Source organism: Magnolia sinica, chromosome 10 (genome assembly GCF_029962835.1).
Source record: "Magnolia sinica isolate HGM2019 chromosome 10, MsV1, whole genome shotgun sequence".
Classification (NCBI taxonomy): Eukaryota; Viridiplantae; Streptophyta; class Magnoliopsida; order Magnoliales; family Magnoliaceae; genus Magnolia; species Magnolia sinica.
In genome coordinates, this window is record NC_080582.1 from 85,611,142 (window position 1) to 85,636,454 (window position 25,313).

General features: G+C 40.1%; 2 protein-coding genes across 5 annotated transcripts; both read left to right on the forward strand.

Moving 5' to 3' along the window:
• The first annotated feature begins 367 nt into the window (after window positions 1-367).
• On the forward strand, window positions 368-1,418 carry LOC131217662 (heat shock cognate 70 kDa protein 1-like). The gene is made up of 3 exons (XM_058212612.1): window positions 368-443; window positions 1,020-1,142; window positions 1,240-1,418. The coding sequence occupies exons 1-3, from the start codon at window positions 368-370 to the stop codon at window positions 1,416-1,418; spliced, it is 378 nt and encodes a 125-aa protein (XP_058068595.1).
• A 7,440-nt stretch (window positions 1,419-8,858) lies between these two features.
• LOC131217267 (DNA-directed RNA polymerase II subunit RPB2) lies at window positions 8,859-24,562 on the forward strand. 4 transcript variants are annotated; one of them, XM_058212152.1, is made up of 26 exons: window positions 8,859-9,160; window positions 9,384-9,678; window positions 11,018-11,239; window positions 11,339-11,629; window positions 11,748-11,945; window positions 14,347-14,411; window positions 14,584-14,670; window positions 14,749-14,869; window positions 14,960-15,004; window positions 15,093-15,230; window positions 15,392-15,464; window positions 15,551-15,627; window positions 15,773-15,880; window positions 15,975-16,091; window positions 18,371-18,526; window positions 18,616-18,717; window positions 19,014-19,139; window positions 19,317-19,394; window positions 19,499-19,594; window positions 19,719-19,834; window positions 19,947-20,016; window positions 20,100-20,153; window positions 20,571-20,714; window positions 20,880-21,179; window positions 23,211-23,633; window positions 23,783-24,562. In XM_058212152.1, the coding sequence occupies exons 2-26, from the start codon at window positions 9,439-9,441 to the stop codon at window positions 23,900-23,902; spliced, it is 3,567 nt and encodes a 1,188-aa protein (XP_058068135.1). In that variant the 5' UTR covers window positions 8,859-9,160; window positions 9,384-9,438; the 3' UTR covers window positions 23,903-24,562. The 4 variants fall into 4 exon arrangements, with proteins under 4 accessions (XP_058068135.1, XP_058068134.1, XP_058068136.1 ...); XM_058212151.1 differs by having other exon boundaries at window positions 8,859-9,678; XM_058212153.1 differs by lacking the exon at window positions 9,384-9,678.
• Window positions 24,563-25,313: the final 751 nt, after the last annotated feature.

Here is a 25,313-nt window from a genome sequence, read left to right on the forward strand (position 1 = left end):
GGCCAAAACTGCTCGAGCTCCCATTTCCCGAAAGGAAAAAATCCCTTTTTGCTTTTCTTGTTGCAGATGGCTGCCCAGCCGTTTTCAGCAACGGGAGGGCGTGTTCTCTAATGGGCCAGTGGATGGCTGGGATTTCCCGGCCAAACTGATCTTGGATCGCTCGTGTGGCCACACGTTTGCCTACCATCAGATGATCTTGGCCATAAACATCGTTTTGGCTGATCCCGAATCGGCGTCCCGATGCATGGGTCCAGTCAGGCTATAAGATTTTGGTCGGTCGGGCCCCACAAACCCGATGGACGGTCCAGATCAGTCAAGTAGTGGCCGAGGTGGCCCGCCTAGAAAACTGACGTCTGTCTGTTTAAAAATGGCGTTGGCGGGAGAAATTCTTGATTTTTCTTTAAAGGTCGGGTCAGCGCTGGTCAAACCAGCAGCCATAGGGAGTATTCAGTGCACTCGCACTTCGTGTGGGGTCCACCGTGATATTGGTGATAAATCCACTCCGTCCATTCACCTTGTAAGCCCCACTCAAGGGTCCTGGCCCAGTTTGGGTCTGATCTAAGGCCTAGGTGGGCCGTATCACACGTTCCAGGTCCTTTTACAGCCAATACAGCTCAATCCAACGGCTGGATCGGCTTGATACTTTGTTTCAACAGTTAAATGGGAATTTGAGAGGTAGTGAGTGCCTGGTTGGCTATTTACTAGCCCTCGAAGGTCGATCTCTAGTGCATTGTTCCATTTCTTTACGGCTAGCTGATTTGAAAACTGTTTTAACTTGAGGTTTTTGGTTAATCTTACCCTCACGACTGTTGGAGGCTCCAACTCAGCTCTTAGGATCCCTGATGGACGACTTCAATGATGACTAGAAGCCCCATATTGCTGCATTCGTTGAATTTAGGTTATTCATTAGACGAGTTTTGAAATCCCATTGTTACGGGTTCAAATGGTAACACACGCGTATAAGAAGTGCGGGGTGCTACATGCATGCCTGAATTCATGTCTTGTATTTCTGTTTTCAGATGCCAAGCGATTGATTGGAAGGAGATTCAGTGATGCCTCTGTCCAGAGTGACATTAATCACTGGCCCTTCAAGGTCATTCCCATACCTAGTGACAAGGCTATGATGGTCGTCCAACACAAGGGTGAGGATAAGCAGTTTGCCGCTGAGGAGATCTCCTCTATGGTCCTTATAAAGATGCGAGAGATTGCGGAGGCCTATCTTTGCTGGTGTCATTGCAGGCCTCAATGTCATGCGTATCATCAATGAGCCCACTGCTGCTGCCATTGCCTACGGTCTTGACAAGAAAGCCACCAGTTCTGGTAAGAAGAATGTCCTCATCTTTGACCTTGGTGGTGGCACCTTTGATGTCTTCCTGCCGCAACTTCTAGCCCCATTTCTCTATTGCTGTAGAAGTTAAAAAATCCACAGATAGGTGTTTGATTTTTTTTTCCTTCCTTTGTTTCTAGGGTTAGTGTTTTATATGTTTTCTTTTTTTGAAGGATGGAATCCATGTACCAGAGATGATTACATGGATGAAGAATGGTTTAGATGCTCAAATAAACCCCACTCAAATCTGCCTACCCTTCCCTTTTTTCTTTGCTTTACAGGTATGCTTAGATTAATGCAATAGAGAGTAAATCCCTTGTTGACGATATGAAATGGCTCACATATTGGGTTTTGTACTCCCTGATAACCTTCTTCGAGCTTACATTCGTAGATGTCATTGAATTGTAAATTTAGATACTCAAGAATCTGTAGTATTCTAGAATGGTTTGGAAATTTCCTCTTTTTTCGGTCTTGCAAATGTAATTTTTTCCCTTTTGAATTAGAGATAGGATATTGAATTTCTGGTTTTTACTGTTTTTTTATTCTCGAATAATGCAACATGGTGTCAGAATGTGTTTTTGGTTTTTTTTTTTGTTCTTAGTAAAACAGAGTATGTTAATGCATCTTGGGGAACTGTGAGTAACTACCCTGAAGTAAAAAAACAAAAAAAACAGGGCACTTTTGTCATTTTTTAATGGATACTTATAGCACATAAATCACAGAAATAGCTCCAATATCGGCCATGTGATCTTTCAAAACCAATCAAGTCCATTTCACTAAATTGAAATGGAAAGGAGTTCATGACGTCCACATGTAATAAGACATGGAATGGGACTACTTTTCATCACCCAGGTTGTGTTTGGACGTAAGATGAATTGGATTTTGAACATCCATATAATTGCAGTGGAATTGGACATACAGTTCAATATATATACTAAGAAATGCAATCGTGGTTTGATTATTTCAACTTTATAAGGCTAGTTACTGTAGTCAACTGTATGGTGCATAGTTAAGATTGCTTGTGAAATTAGAAGCATAGCATTGTTATCATTAGTTTTACATCCCACATCTTGGTTTTCATATCCCTTGAGACAGAGTTTAAATGGCACTTTAATTTTCTAGCATGCATTGTTATCATTATCCATTCACTTTCTTTTATGCCTGAACCATACAGAGTCTATTATTTATTTCTTAGTGAAATTGTATTGGCAATCCTACTTGCAGGCAAACATACCACTGCAGCACGCATTTGCAAAATCTGGTCCAGTCATCAGGCAGGCCCTACCGTATGCGTCCCTGACTCAAAAAATCAGGTCAGTCTGCTCACCCATGGGTAACACATGACAGAACAGTAGATGGTTAAAATATTTTGACAAATGGTCTTCATTGGATTCAACATACAGGCACGGGCTACTTGACTAGTGACCGAGCCTGATTTTGGGCCAGGGAAGATACTGCAGGGCTCACCTGATGACAAAGCAGGATTTCACATACATTTGCTTGCAAATAGCTTTTGTATTTTATTTTATTTCCCATTCTGACCTCTCAGCCATGGATTCGTCCTCTGATTTTCTATTATGTCGATCAATTACTCCATATCTGAAATTGGAAAAACTCTCAGGGGGTTGTATTGAGACTGGGATTCATATATGGGAAACAAAGAGTAGATGGCTTTGAGATCCCGCTCAACTTGATAGGAGAACCATTGGAGAGGTTCCTGAGTGGAGAGGAAAATTTTACGAGGTGACAATATTCAGGTATTTCTGCACCAATGTTACGAAATAAGTGTGAATGATTGTGTGCTGCACTAGATATGGTAGCTCTACTGCCAGGTTTATGTTATCTTTGACCTATGTTATTAGCTTCTGGTTGTTAGCAATGCATTTGGTATTTTGCAGATTGACACGAAGGATATTCTCTTCACATGCGGCGGTGCTTTTATTGACTTAGAAAAGACAATCTCAGAAAGGTATACGGTTAAAATGAGAAAGCCAACTAATGTGCTTGTGCTAATTGCCTTGCGTTGGTGGTTCATTTATGGAATTTTAAACCTGTTTTTGTCCATGCCCAGGCATCAAGATTCTTCTATAGGGTTTGGAGCCCCGGTACGTGCAAACATGAGTGCTGGTGGTCTAACAAATGCTGCTGTGACATCATCTCTACTAGAATCAGTGAGTTCAAAGCAGTTGCATTTCATCGCTTCTTGCTGCAAGGTTTGTGGCTTTTTTTTTAATTATTTTTTTAGTTCTATTTTCTTTTTATCATTTGTTTGGTATGTATGGCTTTCACACTTCACTGACTTTCTTTTGATGATTGATTGTTGTGGTGTTTACACCATTACTTGTTATTGGATTCTTGATTATTTCTTTCATAAAATTGACACTACCACCTTCCCTAGTACATTGCAATTGTATTCTCTGTAAGTGTAGAGAGAGAGAGAGAGAGAGAGAGAGAGAGAGAGAGAGAGAGAGAGCCATGGGACCAGGTGGGCTCCATCTAACAGTGTCGAGTGTGTACATATTTCTCTAGTGTATTTGTGTATCAACATAAGAAAGACGTATTACTATATTTTTTCTTCTCAGACTAGTTTTTTACTTCCATTAGTGTGTTTTCTGTAAGGATGCTCTTCTTTCCCAATTATCCAACATATGGCATGTCAGCTATTAGATCCAAACTGTTTATTTAGTGGGCCCTAACTCTAGATGCCTCTCTGTAGCAGGATTTTCCTGCCTGTGGCAAGCAGAGGACTAGGCCTTGGACAGATGCATCATGTTTCTGCAATTTGAATAGGTATCAGCTGAGCATCCAACAGATGTGCTTTCATACCAATTTACAACATTTGAACATGACCCCATGGGGCCCAATAGGCAGGATATTGTGGAAAGCTCTTTTAAAGGCAATGTTGTTGTGCATTTGGGCTGAAAGGGACTCACATATTTTTGGTGACAGAAATGCATGTCGTTCTTTTTTTTCGTGCATGTGAATGATATAAAGCATCATAATTCAAGGTCCTTGTAATCTGGATCTGATGAATTAATAATTGGGATTGTGTGATTTGTGGCATTGCTGTGATTCTGTTTTTTTTTTTTTTGGTTTAAAATCGTTACTAAAAGAGGTATTCTGGAAATTGAATATTTGCGACGGCTTTCAACCGTCCCTATTTTTTTGGAATTTGGAACGGTTTTAAACCGTCCCTAATTTTTTGCGACGCCTTCACGAGCCCTGGTTTAAAACCGTTCCTAAATGGTTTAGGAACGGTTTTAAACCGTTTCTAAAGAGGGATTTTGGTCTTCTTTCCCTTGGGCCAGATGACACGAAATTGGTCTTCCTCCTGCCTGTCCACCCTTTTCTGAGTTTTTACTAACACCTTTACTAAGGACACGGACGTAAACACGAAAGTAGGGTTTCTATTTCTCAGAGGATCAAACAGTTGGGGTTTCTTGTTGATCGATTTATCGATTCATAATACGGAGAAATGTATAGTGGGGATGACAACGATCCATTGGTCGATGAGATGGAGGAGATCACGTAGGAAGATGCGTGGGCTGTCATTAGTGCCTACTTTGAAGATAAAGGCCTCGTTAGGCAGCAGCTCGACCCCTTTGACGAATTCATACAGAACACACGATGCAGGAGATTGTTGATGAGTCCGCTGATATCGAGATCCGTCACGAATCGCAGCACAACCCTGGCCGCCAATCGGATTTCCTTGAGGTTCGGTCTTTCCAGCTCCACTCCCTTTTCTTTTGTTTTCTTTCAAGAGCTTGTTTGGCGCGTGGATTTGAATTCCCGTGGAATTGTGTAGATTTGAATTCAGAGCTTTGAGGTGGGACTTCCAAAATAGCTCTTTTGGAGGATTTGGATCCCTCTCAAATCCAATTCCTTCGGATTCCTAGCTACCAAATGCCCCAAAATCAGCTAATCCCCAAAAATCCTTCTGATTCCATGCTGCCAAATGACCCCTAAAATTTAGGTTCTCTTTAATCAAGTGTTTGAACTACTGCTATACCAGATTTTATTTCAGTCCGCTGAATCTGTATTGCATTCGGAATCTTGTGTTGATTCCGTTCCTGATGGAGCAGACAATACTAAATGACATATCTTTTCATCGATTGAGGAAAGATGATCCACGTCCTTCATTGATTTGGATACAGATCGCTTCTCTATAGATAAATCCTATTAGCATGCATTAAGCTTGTCAAAAACACTTTTTTTTTTTTTTGAGAATTCCATTTGGTGGGGAGTTTCAGTTGTCAGGCTGGATTCACTTGTTGAATTTCATTTTTTTCCCCTGGTTAGGATGTTGTAGATGTCAGTTGTAATATTGGTGCTTGACATCACTGCTATTCACTTTCAAACCAATTGAGCGATTCTATGAAAAAAAATTATTGCAAGAGCCTTTTGCAGGGAGTCCCTGCGCTGGGAACCCAGGTGGGGCCCACTGTGATGTTTGTGAGAAATCCTCTCCTTCCATCCATTTTGTGAGTTCATTTCAGGACATGATGCGAAAAATGAACTGTATCCAAAGCTCAAGTGGGCTGTACTAAAGGAAAACGTGGTTAAGGAAATTCCTACCGTTGAAACCTATTTGGGTTCGACAATGATGTTTACATGCCATCCATACCATTAATAACTTCATTCCTACTGGGATGAGCTGAAATCACAAATATTAGTATGATTCAAAACTTCTATGGCCCACGAATATTTCAACTGTGAACATTCAGTTATCACGTTTTCAGCCCACTTAGCTTTGGATACAGTTCATTTTTGACATCATGTCCTAAAATGAACTCGCAAAACGGATGGACAGGGAGGATTTCTCACAAACATCACAGTGGGCCCCACCTGGGTTCCCAGCGTAGGAATTTGCTGAGAAAAAACTTTTGCAGGAAATCCTTGTCTGTGAAATAAACAAGGTAGTGATTCAATGGATCCTATGGGAAGGGCGGAAATTGTCACCGGCGTACTAAAGATCCTGGCCATTCATCAATCATGGTACAATGTGAATTATACCAAAATAAACGTTAGTCTGCTGATCAAGGAGAGCCTATTGCGAACCGACAAACACTGTGGGGTCCATATGGGATGTATATGTCTTATCCACGCCGTCCATCCATTTTCCCATACCATTTTAATCATAATCTCAAAATTGAAGCGTATCCAAAACTCAAGTGGACCACACTAGAGGAAATCTTCTTAGAGCCACTGAAGTTTTGGATCATGCTAGCATTTGTGTTTTTCCTTCATCCATGTCTCTGTGACCTTATCAATAGGTTAGATTACATATAAACATCACTGCGGGCCCTAGCCCTAGGAAACATCACTGTGAGCCTTGGGAAGGTTTCAACGGTGGAAATCATCATCCTCGCGATTTCCTGTGGTGTGATACACTTGAGCATTGGACATTCTTCGATTTTGGGCTCATCCTAAAATAAGTTGTTAAAACGTATGAACGGCGTGGATGAGACATATACATCACTTGTGGGCCCCACAGAGTTTACTCAGTATGCTAAAGCATACAAAGTTATTAATAAGGGATACGCTCTCCTGATCAGGAGCACTTAGGAAGAATCCACTGCCCAAATTGTACGTACATCTGTGGCCCATTTATAAGTGCACCAAACTGATTTTTTATACATGTCACGTTCACGGTGTGAAATACCTAATGGATGGTCCGGATCTCTAACAGGGTTGCCATCTGACGTAGAGACCAGCCCTCGCATGGAGCAGTCATGCGGGTTTTCATCGCAGCTGCCTGTCCCAATTGCCTTCACCCTCGACTGTATAAACCCCCCTCCCATCGCCACATTCACTTTTGCTATCTATCAGGCCAGAAACACACGAAATTCATCTCTCTCGCCTCTCCACCCTCATCAAGGCTTGTATGGGTGCCTGTAAGTTCTTTTAAGTTGTAAGTTACTTATAGATGAAAGTTACTTACAAATAATCTGTTTTGATGTAAGTTATAAGTCACTCACAAGTAAGTTTTTTCTGTTTGGATAACCTGTAAGTTACTTACAGATATAAAGCTGTATATTCACACTGAGCAAAGCTTAAATTAGAGAATTGTTATAAAATGTTATAATTATATAAAAAAGACATGGGATCAATTATGTTATTTTGTTAAGCTCATTAAGATGAATATTTGAGATAATTCTTAAGCTAAACCAATCGTCAAGTGGGTAATAAAAGTGTGCTTATGAGTTCAGAATATCTATAATATAGAGTAATAATTTAATTTAAGCATTGGAAAGAGACTTAAAAACATTAATAGAAAATCTAATAACTGTATAAATTACATTTAAAACTTTTTACTTGGAAATTCATCCCTTCTAACCATTTATTTATTTGAATAGAACTTACATGATTAAGGAATGTAGATGCAAAATGCAGTATTTTCGTAAGAAATGTGTAAGCCCAATATATCATGTCAGTATAAATGATTGTCATATTTTCAAACTTGTCCCACAGTCTTCCTACTGTTTTAGTTTTGGAGGAAACATATTCATCCATTGGTCCTCATCAGATTTGGAACAACTTAATTTTTGGGACCACGTCCTGAAATTCCCCGCTAGCTAAACCGATGGGTGGATTGAATATATCACACATCATTAAGGCGGGCCCACGGCAGGGGTAACACCCACTCTGACTAGGTAATAAGTTGCTGATATGCTTTTATTATACTAACTAAATTTAGTGCACCCACCGTAAATGTTTATGGTTTATCCAATCCGCGCATCCATTTTTTCATGGAAATGTATATGTTGAGTCATAAATTTAAGCGTATCCAGAGCTTTAGTAGACCATACCACAAGAAATAGTAGAAATACTAATTTTGATAGTTGAAACCTTTACAGTGCTCATAGTGATCTTTATTTGTCATCCACCGTGTTCATACAAAAATATAAGCTTGGTCCATAACTTCCGTGGCCCCTTAGAAATTTTCAACGGTATACACTCAATTCACACTATTTCCTGCGGTGTGGTCCACTTGATCTTTGGATATAGTTAATTTTTGGGATCAGGCCTTGAAATTAACTATTAAAATGGATGGACAGTGGGATCAAATACATATATCATGTTGGATCCCAGAGTTTACTCATTACTTGGTACGCAATCCCTTCCCGCGAAATACTCATCTTCAAACCAGTTGGCAACAGCTCTCTTAAGAACTTTTTGAGAACTCATCGTATGTGATTTGAGTCCAAAATCTGAACGGTCCACATGATGCAGAAACCCATGAAACCTCCATGACCCAACTTTTACTTTGATCAAAAACATTAGTGGGCCATGAAAAAAGAAAACAGTTTCCTCCCTTGATTTGTATTTCTCTCTGTTATGACCCAGTAGAGTTTTAAGTCAGGGGGAAAATTAAGCCCTGATAGCTTCATGAGATTCTGCATCACATGGACGGTTCGGATTAGAGTACCATGACACGTGTGAAAAAGTGAGCACGTGCGCAGGTGCGTAGGTGAGCTTACCTTATAGAGTAACGTCCTAAACGACTCCCGTTTTGAAAAGAGAAAAACAAGGGTACATTACGATGAAACCCTACCGTTTTAGGAGGAGACGAGACGGAAGGCGGTAATTTGCAGAGAGATTGCAGGGAGGGAGAGAGAGAGATTGCAGAGAGGGACGAAACCTTCAATCTCCTTTTTATAGAAGCTTATCAATGGTGGTTGTTGGTTTGGTAAATGAAGCTCTGATGCGGTAATAGTGTTGTAGCGTGTGGATTGGCTGCACTGCTGCAAGGCTTGCTGGAGTTCCTTCAATGGCTAGTGCTTCTTCTTCATTGTCTGGAGCTTCATGGCTGTAATGGTGGTTGGTGGGTTGGTGCGTTTCTCCCTCTTCCCCCATCCCCCTGCAGTTTTTTGGTAGATTTGCCTGTAAGTGACTTACAGGTGATTTTTCTCCCCCAAACACCACCTGTAAGTCACTTCCCACTTACCCAACTTACAGGCATCCAAACAGGCTCGGAGGTTTATCCTAACACACGCACCTTTACAGAGGACACAAGAACGCAAACACGAAAGTAGGGTTTCTATTTCTCTCACAGGATCAAACAGCTAGGGTTTCTTCTTTATCGATTTATCGATCCATAATACGAAGAAATGTACGGAGGAGGGGATGACGACGATCCGATGGTCGATGAGATGGAGGAGATCACGCAGGAAGATGCGTGGGCTGTCATCAGCGCCTACTTTGAAGATAAAGGCCTCGTTCGCCAGCAGCTCGACTCCTTTGACGAATTCATACAGAACACGATGCAGGAGATTGTTGATGAGTCCGCCGATATCGAGATCCGTCCCGAATCCCAGCACAACCCTGGCCGCCAGTCGGATTTTGTTGAGGTTCGGTCGTTACAGCTCCGCCTCTTTTTCTTTTGTTTTCCTTGAAGAGCCTGTTTGGCAGCATGGATTTGAATTCCTGTGGAATGGTGTGGATTTCAAATCAGAGCTTTGAGGTGGGACTTCAAAAAGAGCTCTTTTGGAGGATTTGGATTCCTCTTAAATCCAAATCCCTCTGATTCCTAGCTACCAAATGCCCAAAAATCAGCAAATCCCCCAAAATCCTTCCGATTCCATGCTGCTAAATGACCCCTAAAATTTGTGTTTTCTCTTCAATCTAGTGTTTGAACTGCTGCTATCCCAGATTTTATTTCAGTCCACTGAATCTGTATTGCATTGGGAATCCTGTGCTGATTCCGTTCCTGATGGAGCAGACAGTACTAATTGACAAATCTTTTCATTGATTGAGGAAAGATGAGCCTCGGCCTTCATTGATTTGGATACAGATCGCTTCTCGATTGATAAATCCTATTAGCATGCATTAAGCTTGTCAAAAAGACTTTTTTTTTTCCTGAGAATTCCATTTGGTGGGGAGTTTCAGTTGTCAGGCTGGGTTCACTTGTTGAATTTCATTTTTTTCCCCTGGTTAGGCTATTGTCAGATGTCAGTTGTAATGTTGGTGCTTGACATCACAGCTATTCACTTTCAAACCAATTGAGCGCTTCTATGAAAAAAATTCTATATGCCATGAGGCGCAAGTGTTAGACGCTGTCCATTTACACGTGTAAGTACATGTTTTCTGTGTGCACAATTTGCCTGCCTTTGTTGATGCTGGTGTAACTTGAAGTGGACAGCTGCCACAAATGTATCATTTCATTTCAATCTGAATCTGATCAGATCAAGTGCTTGAATACTTTTTTCCCTTAAAATTTATGTTTTGTCTTCAATCCAAAGCTTGAACTGCTGCTATCCCAGATTGTATTTCAGTCTACTGAATCCATATTGCGTTGGGAATCCTGTGCACTTTCGGGATTCTGTTCCAGATGGAGCAAATGCCAAATGGTACTAATTGAGAAATCTTTGTCTGTCTACACCCTCGAGTACCTGTTTTCTGTGTACACAATTGGCTTGTCTTTGTTGATGCTGGTATACTGGACATTGTCACAAATGTATCATTTCATTTCAATCTGAATCCGATCAGTGTTCTCTTCCATCCCAAATCTAGGATGCAAGATCCTCTGTTCTGTCATTTTTGAACATTTTCTTTTTATGGGTTTGTTGTGTACAATGTTTTCTTATGGTTACTAGATCTGAACACCTTCATCAGCTCTTAAGGTTTTGGAGGTCCTCTTTTGCTGCTAACATTGTTAATATCTATGTAAATGTATTTGATTCGATGCAGACAATCTACAAGATCAGCTTTGGCCAAATATACCTGAGCAAACCTATGATGACGGAGTCAGATGGAGAAACTGCAACTTTGTTCCCGAAGGCTGCAAGGCTGAGGAACCTGACTTACTCTGCACCATTGTATGTGGATGTCACAAAACGTGTCATAAAGAAAGGGCATGACTGTGAAGAAGTCACAGAGACACAGGATTTCACCAAAGTTTTCATTGGGAAGGTAAAATTTGTGCTATGAACTAAGGATTCAACCCAGAGCATGAATCTTGGTTGGCTATATGCTTATTGTTTCCTTTATTATACTGGTATTATGTTTCAGGTTCCTATAATGCTGCGGTCTAGTTATTGTACGTTGTACCAGAACTCAGAAAAAGATCTAACAGAACTTGGGGAATGTCCATATGACCAAGGCGGATACTTTATTATCAATGGGAGTGAGAAGGTTCTTATTGCCCAAGAAAAGATGAGCACCAATCATGTCTACGTGTTTAAGAAAAGGCAGCCTAACAAATATGCCTATGTTGCTGAGGTCCGGTCCATGGCAGACTCCCAGAACAGGCCGCCCAGCAGCATGTTTGTTCGCATGCTTTCTCGGGCTAGCGCGAAAGGGGTTAGTTTTCTTAATATGTAGAGCCGTCCCTTCTCTATACAGTATAGATACTGTGACTGATTCCGTCTTGTGCCTAACCATGCCAGTGCTAAAGTTTGGCATTCCTTGTGGTCTGCAGGGCTCTTCAGGGCAGTATATTCGGGCTACTCTTCCTTATATTCGGACAGAAATCCCAATAATTATTGTGTTTCGAGCATTAGGGTTTGTTGCTGACAAGGATATATTAGAGCATATATGCTATGACTTTTCTGACACTCAGATGATGGAATTACTGCGGCCATCCTTGGAAGAAGCATTTGTTATTCAAAACCAACAGGTATTATGTTTTGTATTTATTATTATTATTTTTTTAAGAACTGCTGAAGAAAATTGGGTTGTCATTTCTGGTTATGTTTCTTGATTTTGGAGTTCCTACATGTATACTATAGGACAGAGGCACTCAAATAACTAAATAAGGAAGAAAAGGTAGGTAGAGGTGGAACGTTCTGGCCTCTCTTTGCCATTGACACATTGGAATATGTATGCTTGTCAAATTTAAGACACATTAACAGTTGAGAGGAATATCTTCTACAAGACTGAATTATCAACTTATTACTGTATTGTAATTAGATTTTCTGTGGAATTTGCAAAATTGCAAGAATTGGAGTTTTTTTTTTTTGGCAGCCAACTTAGTTTTAGGGTTCGTATTGTTAAATTTTTTCGAAAGAGTGACTTTTTACACCCCCCCCCCCCCAAATGTGCTTACATGTATATGCAATCCAAGCCATACAGACCTTTCATCTGGCTTGGATGAAAGGTCAGTAAAAAAAATCATGCTGTTTTGCAACTCAGGTGGGCCCCTTGAAAATCAAGGCTGGCATCACCTCATGCTTTCCTGTGTCTCACCTGATTTCTGGGCCCTAGGGGTTTCATGAAGTGATGCGTCTAGGGCCTGTTTGGTGCGTGGTATTGGGTCGGATTAGGTAGTATGGAATTGCATTTTGCTCTCATGCAAATTCCATCAAATGTTTGGAAACAACAGAAAGGATTGGATTAATCCCAGTATCATCTCATCCAGAGCCAACAATAGTTACTTGTGGATTTCAAAATCCACTACATATATAGGCCCCACGTTGATACATTTGTTTTATCCATGCCGTTCATCTATACGTGCCCTTCACACATGATATTCAAGTTGCATATGTGTACAGGCGATCTGCATAGTTGTGAAATGCGGTCTGTGGATTACAATTCCATGGTCCACCAAACACAGGCTTCACTTCATACAGTGTACTTCCGAGGGGAAGAATTTGATCCCAAACTTGGGATTGGATGGTCAAAACACCATGGTATTTCTAGATATGTAATCATTGTGCAATAATGGTGTTAATTCCATCTTATGCAATTCCTTACCATTTAATCCTGTGGTCCAAACAGGCCCTAGTGGATGGATTGGATGTCATGCACAAATATCATGGGATAAGTGTTCACAGGCAAGGTGTTCCAAAATGGTAACGGTAGCTATAACGGCCACCACCATTACCGTTATGATATGGGCCACGTCCTTTTTTTTTTTTTTTTGTAAAAACTCTTACAGGACTGTTATGTGGCCTTTACGGCTTGTTGTTTCTGTAACAGCCATTTCGACCCCGTAATGCGTAATGGTTATGAACGTTACCATTACATAACGGTCGTTATGTAACCGATTTTGAACACCCTGCTCTCACAGGGTTCTCATGAGAACTAGATCCTAGGAGAAAATGTCTTTTTGGTGCACGTAAGATTGTCTCTATAGTCCACACACACACACACACACACACACACCGTGGAAAATGCTTGCGGCGGCCTAGTTACCAGGGTCACTTTCTCTAACACGGTGCTTAATGTGCATGAAATCCACCCTTCCATTATGTACATCACCCTTATTTGTCCTTTATTCCCAAAATCAGGCCAATTCAATATTCATGCAGGTCATCGCATAAAATTATACCTAAAACCCTTTAAATTCACGTGGTATGGTCCACCTGACTTTTGGAATATTTTGATTTCTTTGGACAATTATTTCATCCTGATGAGGCCCATCCAATGAATGGATTGGATGGCATATAAACACCATGGTTGGCCCTACACGAAACCATTGGTAGGCATCCGATCCCAACTTTTTCATAACTAGCAGCCTGCTTGAGTTCGAGACAGTCATGATTTTTGTTTCCAAGGTGAACTTGCAAAGAAGGGGAAGCGGCTGCAACCATTGTTTTGGGTGGGAAAAATCGGGACTGTCCCTTGCCAGTTGGGCAGAAAAAAATAAATTTTAGAATAGGCCTGGCTCAACAGGCCTGGCCCAAAGAGTTCATAATCCAGGTTGAAGCCAACCCAGGCCCGGCCTGTTGATAGTCCTACTTGCCAAATGACTATATTTTGTAAATGACAATTTTGCCCTAAGTTAAAGATTAAATTCCTTTCCTATCCCCTAATAATCGAAGCTCCGGATGCATCCAAGCAGAAATTGTGAGGGAAAAAATGTCCAAGGCTCACCGCATTATAGATTGTAGAGATGATGATTATTTATATATATAAAAGAAAACAGAGATGTATACAACCCTGAGATTGCCCAGTACAAGTTTAGATAATTTTGCAATGCATTGTGTTAGGATTTACTCATCGTTGTTATTAACTTTCTTGGTGATGGCAAAGTATCTCAACTAACATGGGCCTTACATCTGCACTTCTATCTTTAGGTTGCGCTGGACTACATTGGGAAGCGAGGACAAACTGTTGGTGTGACAAAGGAAAAGAGAATCAAGTATTACATTGCTCCTTTTTTGGTAGCATAGATATCAAATACTTGCTCAAAACTTCAAATAGACTATTTCATCGTTAGTAGTTTTGCTTTGGCTGCTTCATTTTTACTGTGTGCTTATTTGTATGTCTTCCAGCACCATCACAGGAATCACTTGTTATTGTTTCCTTTGCAGGTATGCCAGAGAAATTCTTCAAAAGGAAATGCTGCCTCATGTTGGTGTTGGGGATTTTTGTGAAACAAAGAAGGCTTACTATTTTGGGTAAGTTCTGCTCTCTCTGGTGTTTACATTATTGTAGTTGCTGATGTACATTTGACATCATGCTGCACTCTCTGCTAGATATATCATTCATCGACTTCTGCTATGTGCACTTGGCCGAAGGCCAGAGGATGACAGAGATCATTATGGCAATAAAAGGCTGGATCTTGCTGGTCCTTTGCTTGGAGGCTTGTTCAGAATGGTTTGTTATCGTCAGGCTTGGAGGAATCAGTATGAAGTTTTGATGATTCATATTTGATCACAACAATGATTGTTCCTTATCTGAATGCAGCTTTTCAGAAAGTTGACCAGGGATGTGAGAGGATATGTCCAGAAGGTTCCATTTCTTTTCCATAACTTGGTTTCATGTTGTTACTTTTGTGTAGTGTGGTTCTCATAGGTCATTCATTTCTGTCCATGAACAGTGTGTTGATAATGGAAAAGATGTTAACTTGCAATTTGCAATCAAAGCTAAGACGATAACTAGTGGCCTTAAGTACTCCCTTGCCACTGGAAATTGGGGACAAGCAAATGCAGCTGGTACAAGAGCTGGAGTTTCACAGGTCTATTATTTGCTCATTACTCCATGCCATTCTCTCTTTCAGTTTGCCATTTGTTTTTTTTTTATTTTTTTTTATTTTTAATTTTTTAATGTTTATTAGTTATTTACATATGAATTACTCCAAACATAAGCACATGATAAGTTGCACCTTACATCGTGCAGGTGTTGAATCGCTTGACGTTCGCATCTACTTTGTCTCACTTGCGAAGGTTAAACTCTCCCATAGGGCGTGAAGGTAAAAAGCTTCTTGGTACTTTCTAATATTTGTTTTGATGGTGTTGCAACTCAAATGATAACAGCCCCTCCTCTTTATGTAACCAGGAAAATTGGCAAAACCCCGGCAGTTGCACAACTCCCACTGGGGAATGATGTGTCCCGCAGAAACTCCAGAAGGACAGGTAATTATCCCATGTGATCCTTTTTCCTTTCTTGCTAGATGACTAGCTGTAGTACTGTTGGGTCTCTACTTTCTATAAAATAGGTAAGCAGGAGTTATTATTGTGAAATTTGGCATTTATGGATCCTTTCTGAATGTTGTTATAGGCCTGTGGTCTGGTGAAGAATCTAGCATTGATGGTGTACATAACAGTGGGATCAGCGGCAAATCCTATTTTGGAATTTTTAGAAGAGTGGAGCACTGAGAACTTTGAGGTATTTCTTCTGAAGTCAGCCCAAGTATGCGTCGAACTGTATGTATTTCTTTCTTACACTTCAATTCTCGTATGTTTCTTTTTGTTTTTTGTAGGAAATATCTCCTGCCGTTATTCCTCATGCAACCAAAATTTTTGTCAATGGTTGCTGGGTTGGCATTCATCGTAATCCTGAGCTTTTGGTGAAGACTTTGAGACAGCTTAGGCGGCAGGTCTGTGTTCAGAAATTTCAGAAATCAAATCTTTTCTACGATAATGAGTCTATCCACATCAGGGCGTGATATGGTTTCTTGTTTGCTTAACCTACCATGTTAAAGACTCAAAGGTCTCCTTTTGTCTTTATTAGAAATAATAATTTTATTATTGGGAGCTTAAAAAGGCAAAATTACATCAAACCAAAGGAAACTAACTAATTACCAGTAGACATGGAAGTGTGACTATGTCCCATTCACCACCTACATGACTATTTATTTATCCTTGAGGCAATATGGTGAATCTCATAAACAGCTTCCACAGTGATCGTCGCCTCTCTGGGCTCAACAATCACATTCAAAGAATCCTGTTTGGCTGTTGCTGAACCTGAGAGCTTTTAGGCAAGGAGGCGAAGTCCTCTCAAGGCGAAAATCATTGCCTTCACAAACTGGCCCTGGAATGAGATAGCAAAAGCTATCCTATTTTGTTATGCTCTCCAGTTGACAATTAAGCTCATTTTGTTATTTTGTGATGATTGATTGATTCCTGCGATTTGGGTGTGTTATTTTGTTCGAAAGCTGCATTCCTTTCTGTATAAGTTGAACATGTAATATTTATATTGGTTGACCTGTTCCCCTGCCAAGCATCGTCATCTCACACCTTCCCAGTTCCGATATTATTTCTACTCAAAGCATATTTTCTTGAAATGCTGTTTATTGGCATATGCTCCTGAGATTTCATCCCAGGATTGGGGTCAGGGGTTAATGATGATCTGGCATATGCAGGCTGTGAACCTGCTACATCTAAACGTGCTTGTAAAATTTTTGTTAATATGTTATTTATTCTTAGATGAGTTTACTTTTTCTCACCATATTTAACTATTCAATTGCACAAGGCACAACATTTGGTTGAGCTTTTTTATCTTGGGCACCATGCACATTGCTAGTTACCTGTGCTTTCGTGTATGGGATGTGGAATAATGATTAGGTGATCTGAACCATACATTGATGATAGGTCCTGCACTAGATGGGCAAGGAACCAAATATAACAAATTAGACAAACCTAACTTTCTGATGCCTACCTATTTCTGGTTTGATGTAGACCGTTGCTGATATTCCTTTCAATCATCCATTTGTAGGCCAACTGGTTGTTCAGTTAAGAATGGGTCAGTAAATTTTTTTTTTCAGCACACGACAAATGGTTCAGTGCGGAAAGGATTAAGGTTCCATTTTGAGACTAAAACTTTGACCACAGCATACAAAGTTAGAGTTACAACAAGAAATGTGCATACGTGTAGTTTGAATTTTTTTATTAACCAATAAGTGGGTAAAAAGAGTTGAGAGATGTACATGATTACAGCTAGTGTTCGAAATATCGGTATCGCATTACGTATCACACCCTTGGGATATGGATACGTATCGGTTATCGCATGGGATATATTGGTTGTATCGTGTTACGTGTAATGTGTCGCTATTGTTGGAAACACGGGGAAACATTGGAAATTGGTCGATTTTTTCAATGAAATTTCACTGATTGTTAAAAAAGACATCAATACGCAATTACAAATTAAAACAGTACAAAAATCAAGTGCGCATAATAGGTTTTCTTTATATGAGGTCCTAATCTATGGCGTTGTCTAATTGAATTGATGCAAGTATATTCAAAGTTTATTCATATAATTTCTAAATGTAAGAAGACGTGTGGAAACACAAGCATACATTCAAAAGCAAAAGAAGAATTACTAAATTAGGTTACGTGTTTGATTTTATGTTTGGACACAAAGATTGTAACCGATTTGCGAGAAATTGGGAAAATTTTAATTTTTTCCAATTTTCAACAACTTGATCCTTCTCCAAATCTCAAAATCAAAGCTCCCAACCATGATTTTTCATGCAAAACATGAAAAAACATGGATTTGTAACAATTTGACACTGATTTACAGAAAAAAGGATCGAAAATAAAAAATGTTCACCGGATTGAACATTTGGGATATATTCCACTATTTGTGTGTTTCATATCGCACATCTGGGATACAAGAAATATCGCGGGATATATCGGCCGATATCGTCGATATTTAAAACACTAATTACAACACTAATGACATGCTATCTGGAAAGTATTCTTGAGCTGTTGAAGATGTCCAAGGGTTCACTCTTCTCCAACCATTCGTTTGGTTTTTAATGTTGTGTTAGGCAAACTGCCTCATGATGAATTAGCATGGTTGCTATTCAAAGTATTGGTAAATAACACACTGCTTTGTGGTCAGTTGGAGAACTGAGTTTTGTTACTCCTTTTACAGGTTGATGTCAATACTGAAGTGGGGGTTATTCGAGATATCCGCCTGAAAGAACTACGACTTTATACTGACTATGGTCGCTGCAGCCGTCCGTTGTTTATTGTGGAAAAACAAAGGCTGCTGATAAAGAAGATGCATATTCGATCTCTGCAGCAAAGGGTTTGAACTATTTCTGGATCACATGTTGATAGTGTTCAATTGCACTGTGAAATTATTCAATTTTGCTCTTTCTTTCTCCCTCACCCCAGGAAACCCAAGAAGAAGGCTGGCATGATCTTGTTGCAAAAGGATTCATAGAGTATGTAGATACTGAAGAAGAAGAGACTACAATGATTTCCATGACCATTTCTGTGAGTATGTAGAAAATTATTAATTCAGGGGCATGGTCCCCACCTTTACATATCAGAACAGGCTAGGACCTGATTATTTCTGTATCCAAAGCTGTTGTTTGTATGGTGAATGCCTGGCTCCTCCACTGATAAATGAGACAAACCAATTCATGTAGGCTTCAGAATGCATTCTTTTGGGATTTGTACATGCATACACAAAATATATGAAGAACATTTCATACAATGCTGCTTGGGGCTGTGGTTCCAAGCATGAGTTGGTGCATCCATAATATCTAATTCGTTTATATGCATCACAGGATCTTGTAAGTGCAAGGCATAATCCAGACGAAGCATATTCCGAGACCTACACCCATTGTGAAATCCATCCATCATTGATATTGGGCGTGTGTGCTTCTATTATTCCCTTTCCTGACCACAACCAGGTTAGTTATCATGTGACATAAATCTGTTGTATTCATACCATCATTGATATTGGGCGCGCGTGTGTGTGTGTCTGTCTGTCTGTGTCCGTGTCTGTGTCTCCGTGTCTGTGTCTGTGTCTGTGTCTGTGTCTGTCTTTTCCAGTCACTGCCTCAATTCTATTTGGCAAAACAATGCAGTCACCTCGTAATACATACCAGTCTGCAATGGGCAAGCAAGCAATGGGAATTTATGTTACCAACTACCAGTTACGAATGGTGCGTATTTCATGTCTTTTTATACATTATATCATGGAAGGTTTTCATTTTCATTAAATTCCTTTTCTTCTTCGTCCAACCTATATTGATTCTCTCTATTTCAGGATACACTGGCCTACGTTCTCTACTATCCACAGAAGCCACTTGTTACTACTCGTGCAATGGAACACTTGCACTTTAGGCAGCTTCCAGCTGGCATTGTAAGAACTTTGAATTTGTTTAGGCTTACTTCCTTTTTTCCCCGCATTTTTTACTGCCCTTTTTCTCCTTCATTTGGCCACTAGCTTTGATTGACCATTTCCTCTGCTGATGGTTTTGTTAAAGAATGCAATTGTTGCAATTGCTTGCTATTCTGGATATAACCAAGAAGATTCTGTTATAATGAACCAATCGTCAATTGATCGTGGTTTCTTCCGGTCATTATTCTTCCGTTCATACAGGTAGATGTGGTTTTTATTTTATATGTCATTGTTTATCAATTCCTGCTTTTAAGTAGACTTATTTGTTACTTTTATGCTCATTATTATATTGATCTTGACGTTCCTTCTCTAGAGATGAGGAGAAGAAGATGGGAACACTTATCAAAGAAGATTTCGGGCGTCCAAACAGGGAAAATACAATGGTGAGTGCCAGACATTGGTTAGAATTTGGTACTTTATTTGTTTGTGGGAGCATTGTGGTCAAATTCACCTGTTTCTTTTACAGGGCATGCGGCATGGATCTTACGATAAATTGGATGATGATGGTCTTGCACCTCCTGTTAGTATATTAATAAACATATTCTTATTATTCCTTTACTTTAGAGACATCTGTCAAATAACCACTTTCTCTAAAAGCTCGAGCTGTTAGAGCATGGCATATCAACGTTATATTGAGGGACTTTAATACTCTCCCGCGCGTGCGGGGTGGAACTCCACACAGGAACATACTGGGCGAGGGTGGAGGCACACTCACAACTCACACCATAAACAGCCCCCCATGGGAGAATATATCATGGAGGCATATTTGTTACTTCCGGGATTCTAACACGAGACCTTTCGCTTTGATACCATGTCAAATAACCACTTTCTCTAAAAGCTCGAGCCGTTAGGGGATGGCATATCAATGTATATCAAGGGACTTTAACAACCTCAATATAATTCACCTCATGTCAATGCATATTTTCTCATGCATCAGGGCACAAGGGTGTCAGGTGAAGATGTCATTATTGGAAAGACAACTCCCATTGCTCAGGATGAATCTCAAGGACAAGCTGCACGATACACACGACGTGATCATAGCACAAGCTTACGACACAGTGAAAGTGGGATGGTGGATCAGGTAGGCTAGTTACTACTGTGGAGATTACCTCCTTTTTTTTTCTTTTTCTACATTTAGATAAATGGTGCCTTGGCATCAGATTTTTTTGTCTTTGGTGGTGCCTTGGCATCAGATTTTGGCTGTTGTTGTTCTCTTTGTAGCTCAACCAATTGGGTTCTTTTGCAGGTTCTATTGACAACTAATGCTGATGGGTTGAGGTTTGTGAAAGTAAGAATGAGATCTGTCCGAATTCCTCAAATTGGTGATAAGTTTAGCAGCAGGCATGGTCAGAAGGGAACTGTTGGCATGACTTACACACAAGAAGACATGCCGTGGACCGTGGAAGGCATCACACCAGATATCATTGTGAATCCACACGCCATTCCTTCTCGGATGACAATTGGTCAGCTTATTGAGTGTATCATGGGGAAGGTGGCAGCTCACATGGGAAAAGAGGGTGATGCAACTCCTTTTACTGATGTCACTGTAAGAAAACCTCTTATTCCTTTGAAACTGTCTGAATTAAAGCTTGTGAACATCCTTAACCTGCTTCTAGTTCAGAAGATTGTGAATGCCCTCCAATGGTCAGATGGACGTTCCTTGCATCTTTCTATCATCTATTGGCGAAAAAAAAACAGAAAAAAGAAAAAAAAACTGGAGGTATCGAGTCCAGTAAGTTTGGAAGATTGTGAGCATCCTCAACCCATTATTAAAGCTTTCCTGCTTTAGGAGATGTGCCATGGTTGTGAAATACAAGGTCTGTGTTTGTATGCACAGATGTATGAATTGGAATCATTCAGTTTGGTCGAGCGGGCATGTGCTGTTGCACTCGTTTCAAGTGTAGTTGGCCTCATAATGGGGAAGAGGGCCCCCAAATTGCAGTTGCACTTGCTTCAAGTTCAACTTGAAAGTAACAGTTTTGCAATTTAGAGCCTGCATTCTCAATATAAAGGGAACATCAATGATATATGTTTATTTCTACTTTTATTAGACTGACAATTGAGATTTAATTTGATACGGCATCCAAACAACACCTGGGGGAAAAAAAAGCCCAAAATGGAAACCTTTGGTCCCAAGCCTACTGTTGCTGTTGACACCCTTTGCCTCAGTCTTCTACCTGGTTAAGGGAGGAGCTTGTAGTGGGAAGAGGTTCTAACCTTTCTGCTGGTGCTACTAAAGTTGAGGCCTTTTGACTAACATGATAACCCAAGTGATGTATTCTTTTGATCTGTAACCCTTTAGTTCTTGGAATATCAACCCTGAAACCTGATGGAGTATTGCTGACCTTTGAAAATAGAGAGCTTAACACCATATTCAGAAATGCCAGGTTCACAGAATGGCTGACCAGAGGACAGGGAGTCGGCCTTTTGACTAACATGACAACCTAAGTGATGTATTCTTTTGATCCATAACCCTTTAGTTCTTGGAATCTCAACCCTGAAACCCGATGGAGTATTGCTGACCTTTGAAAATAGAGAGCTTAACACCATATTCAGAAATCAGAAGTTTGCTAAGACCACTTGCTTCTTTAAGATTCCCTGTCCTCTGGTCAACCATTCTGCGAACCTGGCATTTCTGCCCGAGATTGAAGTTGTCATCAGGTGGGCCCACCATGTAGATGACGTCCCAAGAAATTCAGGCTGGAACACCCATGAGATGGGCCATAGTGTTCAAGACAAATGGACAGCTGAAGAAAAGCTTGTCAAGCTTCTAAGCTCTGGATTTGTTTGGAACTTGTACAGGCCTGGTTTTTTGGGACAGGTCATCTCCATGGTTGCAACTACCTGATATGGGCAAGTTAGATTTTGTGCATATTTTCCATGTGGCATATGTTGTGGCATGTAGCTGGGCTGCTTTTCACATGCATGTGGGCTTAGCAAAGTAAACTGGTTCCTTGGATCTAATTCCTCAAAAGCGAAATGTAATTGTAAGAATGGCATATTAATAGCTCATTTTGGAAGGAGAGGCGGAGCTTTTACTCTGATATGGCTGGTTGTCAAGTCTACACCTCAACAGCTTAATATGAGATGTTAGGAGCTTAAGCAGAGGCATATAAAAGCAATAGTTTCTTATAAAATATCACAATCTTGAGTTCTTATCTGAAGATCTCAATACCGAGAAACCTTGAACCTGACAATAAATCATGAAGATCTGGTATTCATTGAAGCAAACTGTTGTAGTGTAGTTGGGTAGGATACTCAGCTCTCCCAAGAGACCCAGGTTCGAGTCCCGGCAACGGAATTTCCTTGCATCTTTAATTATCTATCATAGATAATTAAAATACAATAAACTAAATGTGGACTTAATGATGCTTTCAAACTCAGATGCCTAAACCTTGAGAGGATACAAAATCTAACTTCGGAACTTCTAATGTCTAATCACTTTACAAAACCAAAAAAGATGAAGAAGAAACTCGTAGTGTGTAATCTAAACGGCATATCTTGATTCATGAACTAATATTAGTCCCATTATCTCATTGCCGATGGGCATTTCTTAATGTGTCTGTTAACTCTTCAGGTGGACAACATCAGCAAAGCTCTTCATAAATGTGGATATCAGATGCGCGGCTTTGAAACCATGTACAATGGTCACACAGGACGTCGGTTGACAGCTATGATTTTCCTTGGTCCCACCTACTACCAGAGACTGAAGCACATGGTGGATGACAAGATCCATTCACGAGGGCGGGGCCCAGTGCAAATCCTCACGAGGCAACCTGCTGAAGGGCGCTCCCGTGATGGAGGCCTGCGCTTTGGGGAGATGGAGCGAGATTGCATGATTGCCCATGGGGCTGCACACTTCCTTAAAGAAAGGCTGTTTGACCAGAGTGATGCCTATAGGGTTCACGTCTGTGAATGCTGCGGGCTGATTGCTATTGCCAACCTTAAGAAGAATTCCTTTGAGTGCAGAGGTTGCAAGAACAAGACAGATATTGTTCAAGTAACTCCCACTTCCCCCATTCTATCTATAGAAGTATTTTCTATTTGTATAAAAATTTCCCGTGGATCATCTCTTGCTATTGTTCCTTGCTCATCTTTTCTACAAGGCACTTGCGAAATTATCTAACTTGCCTTTGTGTGATTATCTAGGTCCACATACCTTATGCCTGCAAGCTGCTCTTCCAAGAGCTCATGGCCATGGCCATCGCTCCTAGAATGCTTACAAAAGAAGTCAAACCATCGAAAGACCAGAAGAAGAAAGGAGCCTGAAAAGAGAGATTATTGGAAGAGCTCATGTTTTTTTGTGTTCAGGGCTGTCTATTTGAAACAGCAACATACTATTTACTGGAGACCGAATGGGACTTGCTAACCTTGCTTTACATCTGTTGGTCCTTTGGAGGTGATTTGCATCTGATCTTCTTTTCGTGGGAAGTACACTGACAAAGAAAGTCATACCAGAATCCATGAATAAATAGATCTATCATTCTTTAGCTTACAAACTCGGTTGCTGGGCCAGCAGCTGTTAGATCATCTCGGAGGATTGAACTAGGATTGTAATATGCAGCTGAGCTTGATGCAGCGAAAGGATGTGTAACAAAGATACAGTCCGACTTAATTCTCTTGTGCAAATGCTCTAGGGAAACTGTTTGGCTTTCTACTTACGTTTGTAGTCCTCTAGTACAGAATTCTCTTGATGAGACGGAAGTATTTAGAGATCCTTTGTACAAAACTCCCTCTTGATGAGTTCTCTCAAAAAAAGAAAAAGAAAAAGAAAAAAAAAAACTCTTGATGAGGTGAAGCACGTGTAGACTTATTCTTTATAGAAAAAAGCAGATTTTGCTGTGTTATCATATGATCAGAGATTGATGAACCTTTGTAAGAAATTTGATTTTGATTTATTTATTTTTAACAATTTGAATTTGAGGTAAAGTGGATGGAAACCTGACACGGTCAGCAATGGCTCTGCATCACCCCATACATGACACGTAGCCAAAAATGCATACTGTAGAGCTGTACGATCTGTTTTTTCTGGCTAAACCTAATTTCCCACCATGGACAGGATGTTGGGCAGTTAGGGAACAACATGTTCGGAGTATGTGTAGCTGAAACAAGGATGTTGAGTCGGATGAGAATTCCCCGAAGATTACCGAGAAATGCACAATAATTGAGGTGGTTTATGTGTTTAGTACACATAATGTGACTATATTTAAAACTTAGTATTACAAGACATAATTACTAATTACATGTTATATAAGGTTAAAGAAGTACCCATTGTGTTGAAATCCCACTGTCGTGTGAGTGCACGGGTGGAAAAATAAAAAAAATATGAAGAGAACTACAGTACACTTAAATTTTTTATAAAATAATCTTTTAAACATTAACATCCAAATAGTTACAATAAAATCTACATGTTCATGCAGACATGATCTTGATTGATAACTACTTTCTATATCCTTGATGCAGTCAGGATACTCTACCTGAGACTGTAGTTTATCCTTTTTTCTTTAGAAATTAAACTTGAATAAATGAGTAATTACTCTTCAGATCACCCTAATTAGTCATTACCAACTTCATTTTCTGTTCGCATAATGAGTAACTACTCTCTGAATCGCCCTGATTAGTCATTGTCAACTTAATTTACTTCATAGAAAATATAATAAAAATAAACGGTAAGCTTCAG

Excerpts from the sequence above, each read along its gene's own strand:
- LOC131217662 (XM_058212612.1), top strand. The coding sequence starts at position 368 with ATGGCGTTGGCGGGAGAAATTCTTGATTTTTCTTTAAAGGTCGGGTCA. Across the intron at positions 444-1,019 it reads CAAACCAGCAGCCATAGGGA|ATGCCAAGCGATTGATTGGA; the intron begins GTATTCAGTGCA and ends TTCTGTTTTCAG. Across the intron at positions 1,143-1,239 it reads GATGGTCGTCCAACACAAGG|GCCTCAATGTCATGCGTATC; the intron begins GTGAGGATAAGC and ends GTGTCATTGCAG.
- LOC131217267 (XM_058212151.1), top strand. The coding sequence starts at position 9,439 with ATGTACGGAGGAGGGGATGACGACGATCCGATGGTCGATGAGATGGAG. Across the intron at positions 15,628-15,772 it reads CAGAAACTCCAGAAGGACAG|GCCTGTGGTCTGGTGAAGAA; the intron begins GTAATTATCCCA and ends ATGTTGTTATAG. Across the intron at positions 19,835-19,946 it reads TTATTCTTCCGTTCATACAG|AGATGAGGAGAAGAAGATGG; the intron begins GTAGATGTGGTT and ends TTCCTTCTCTAG.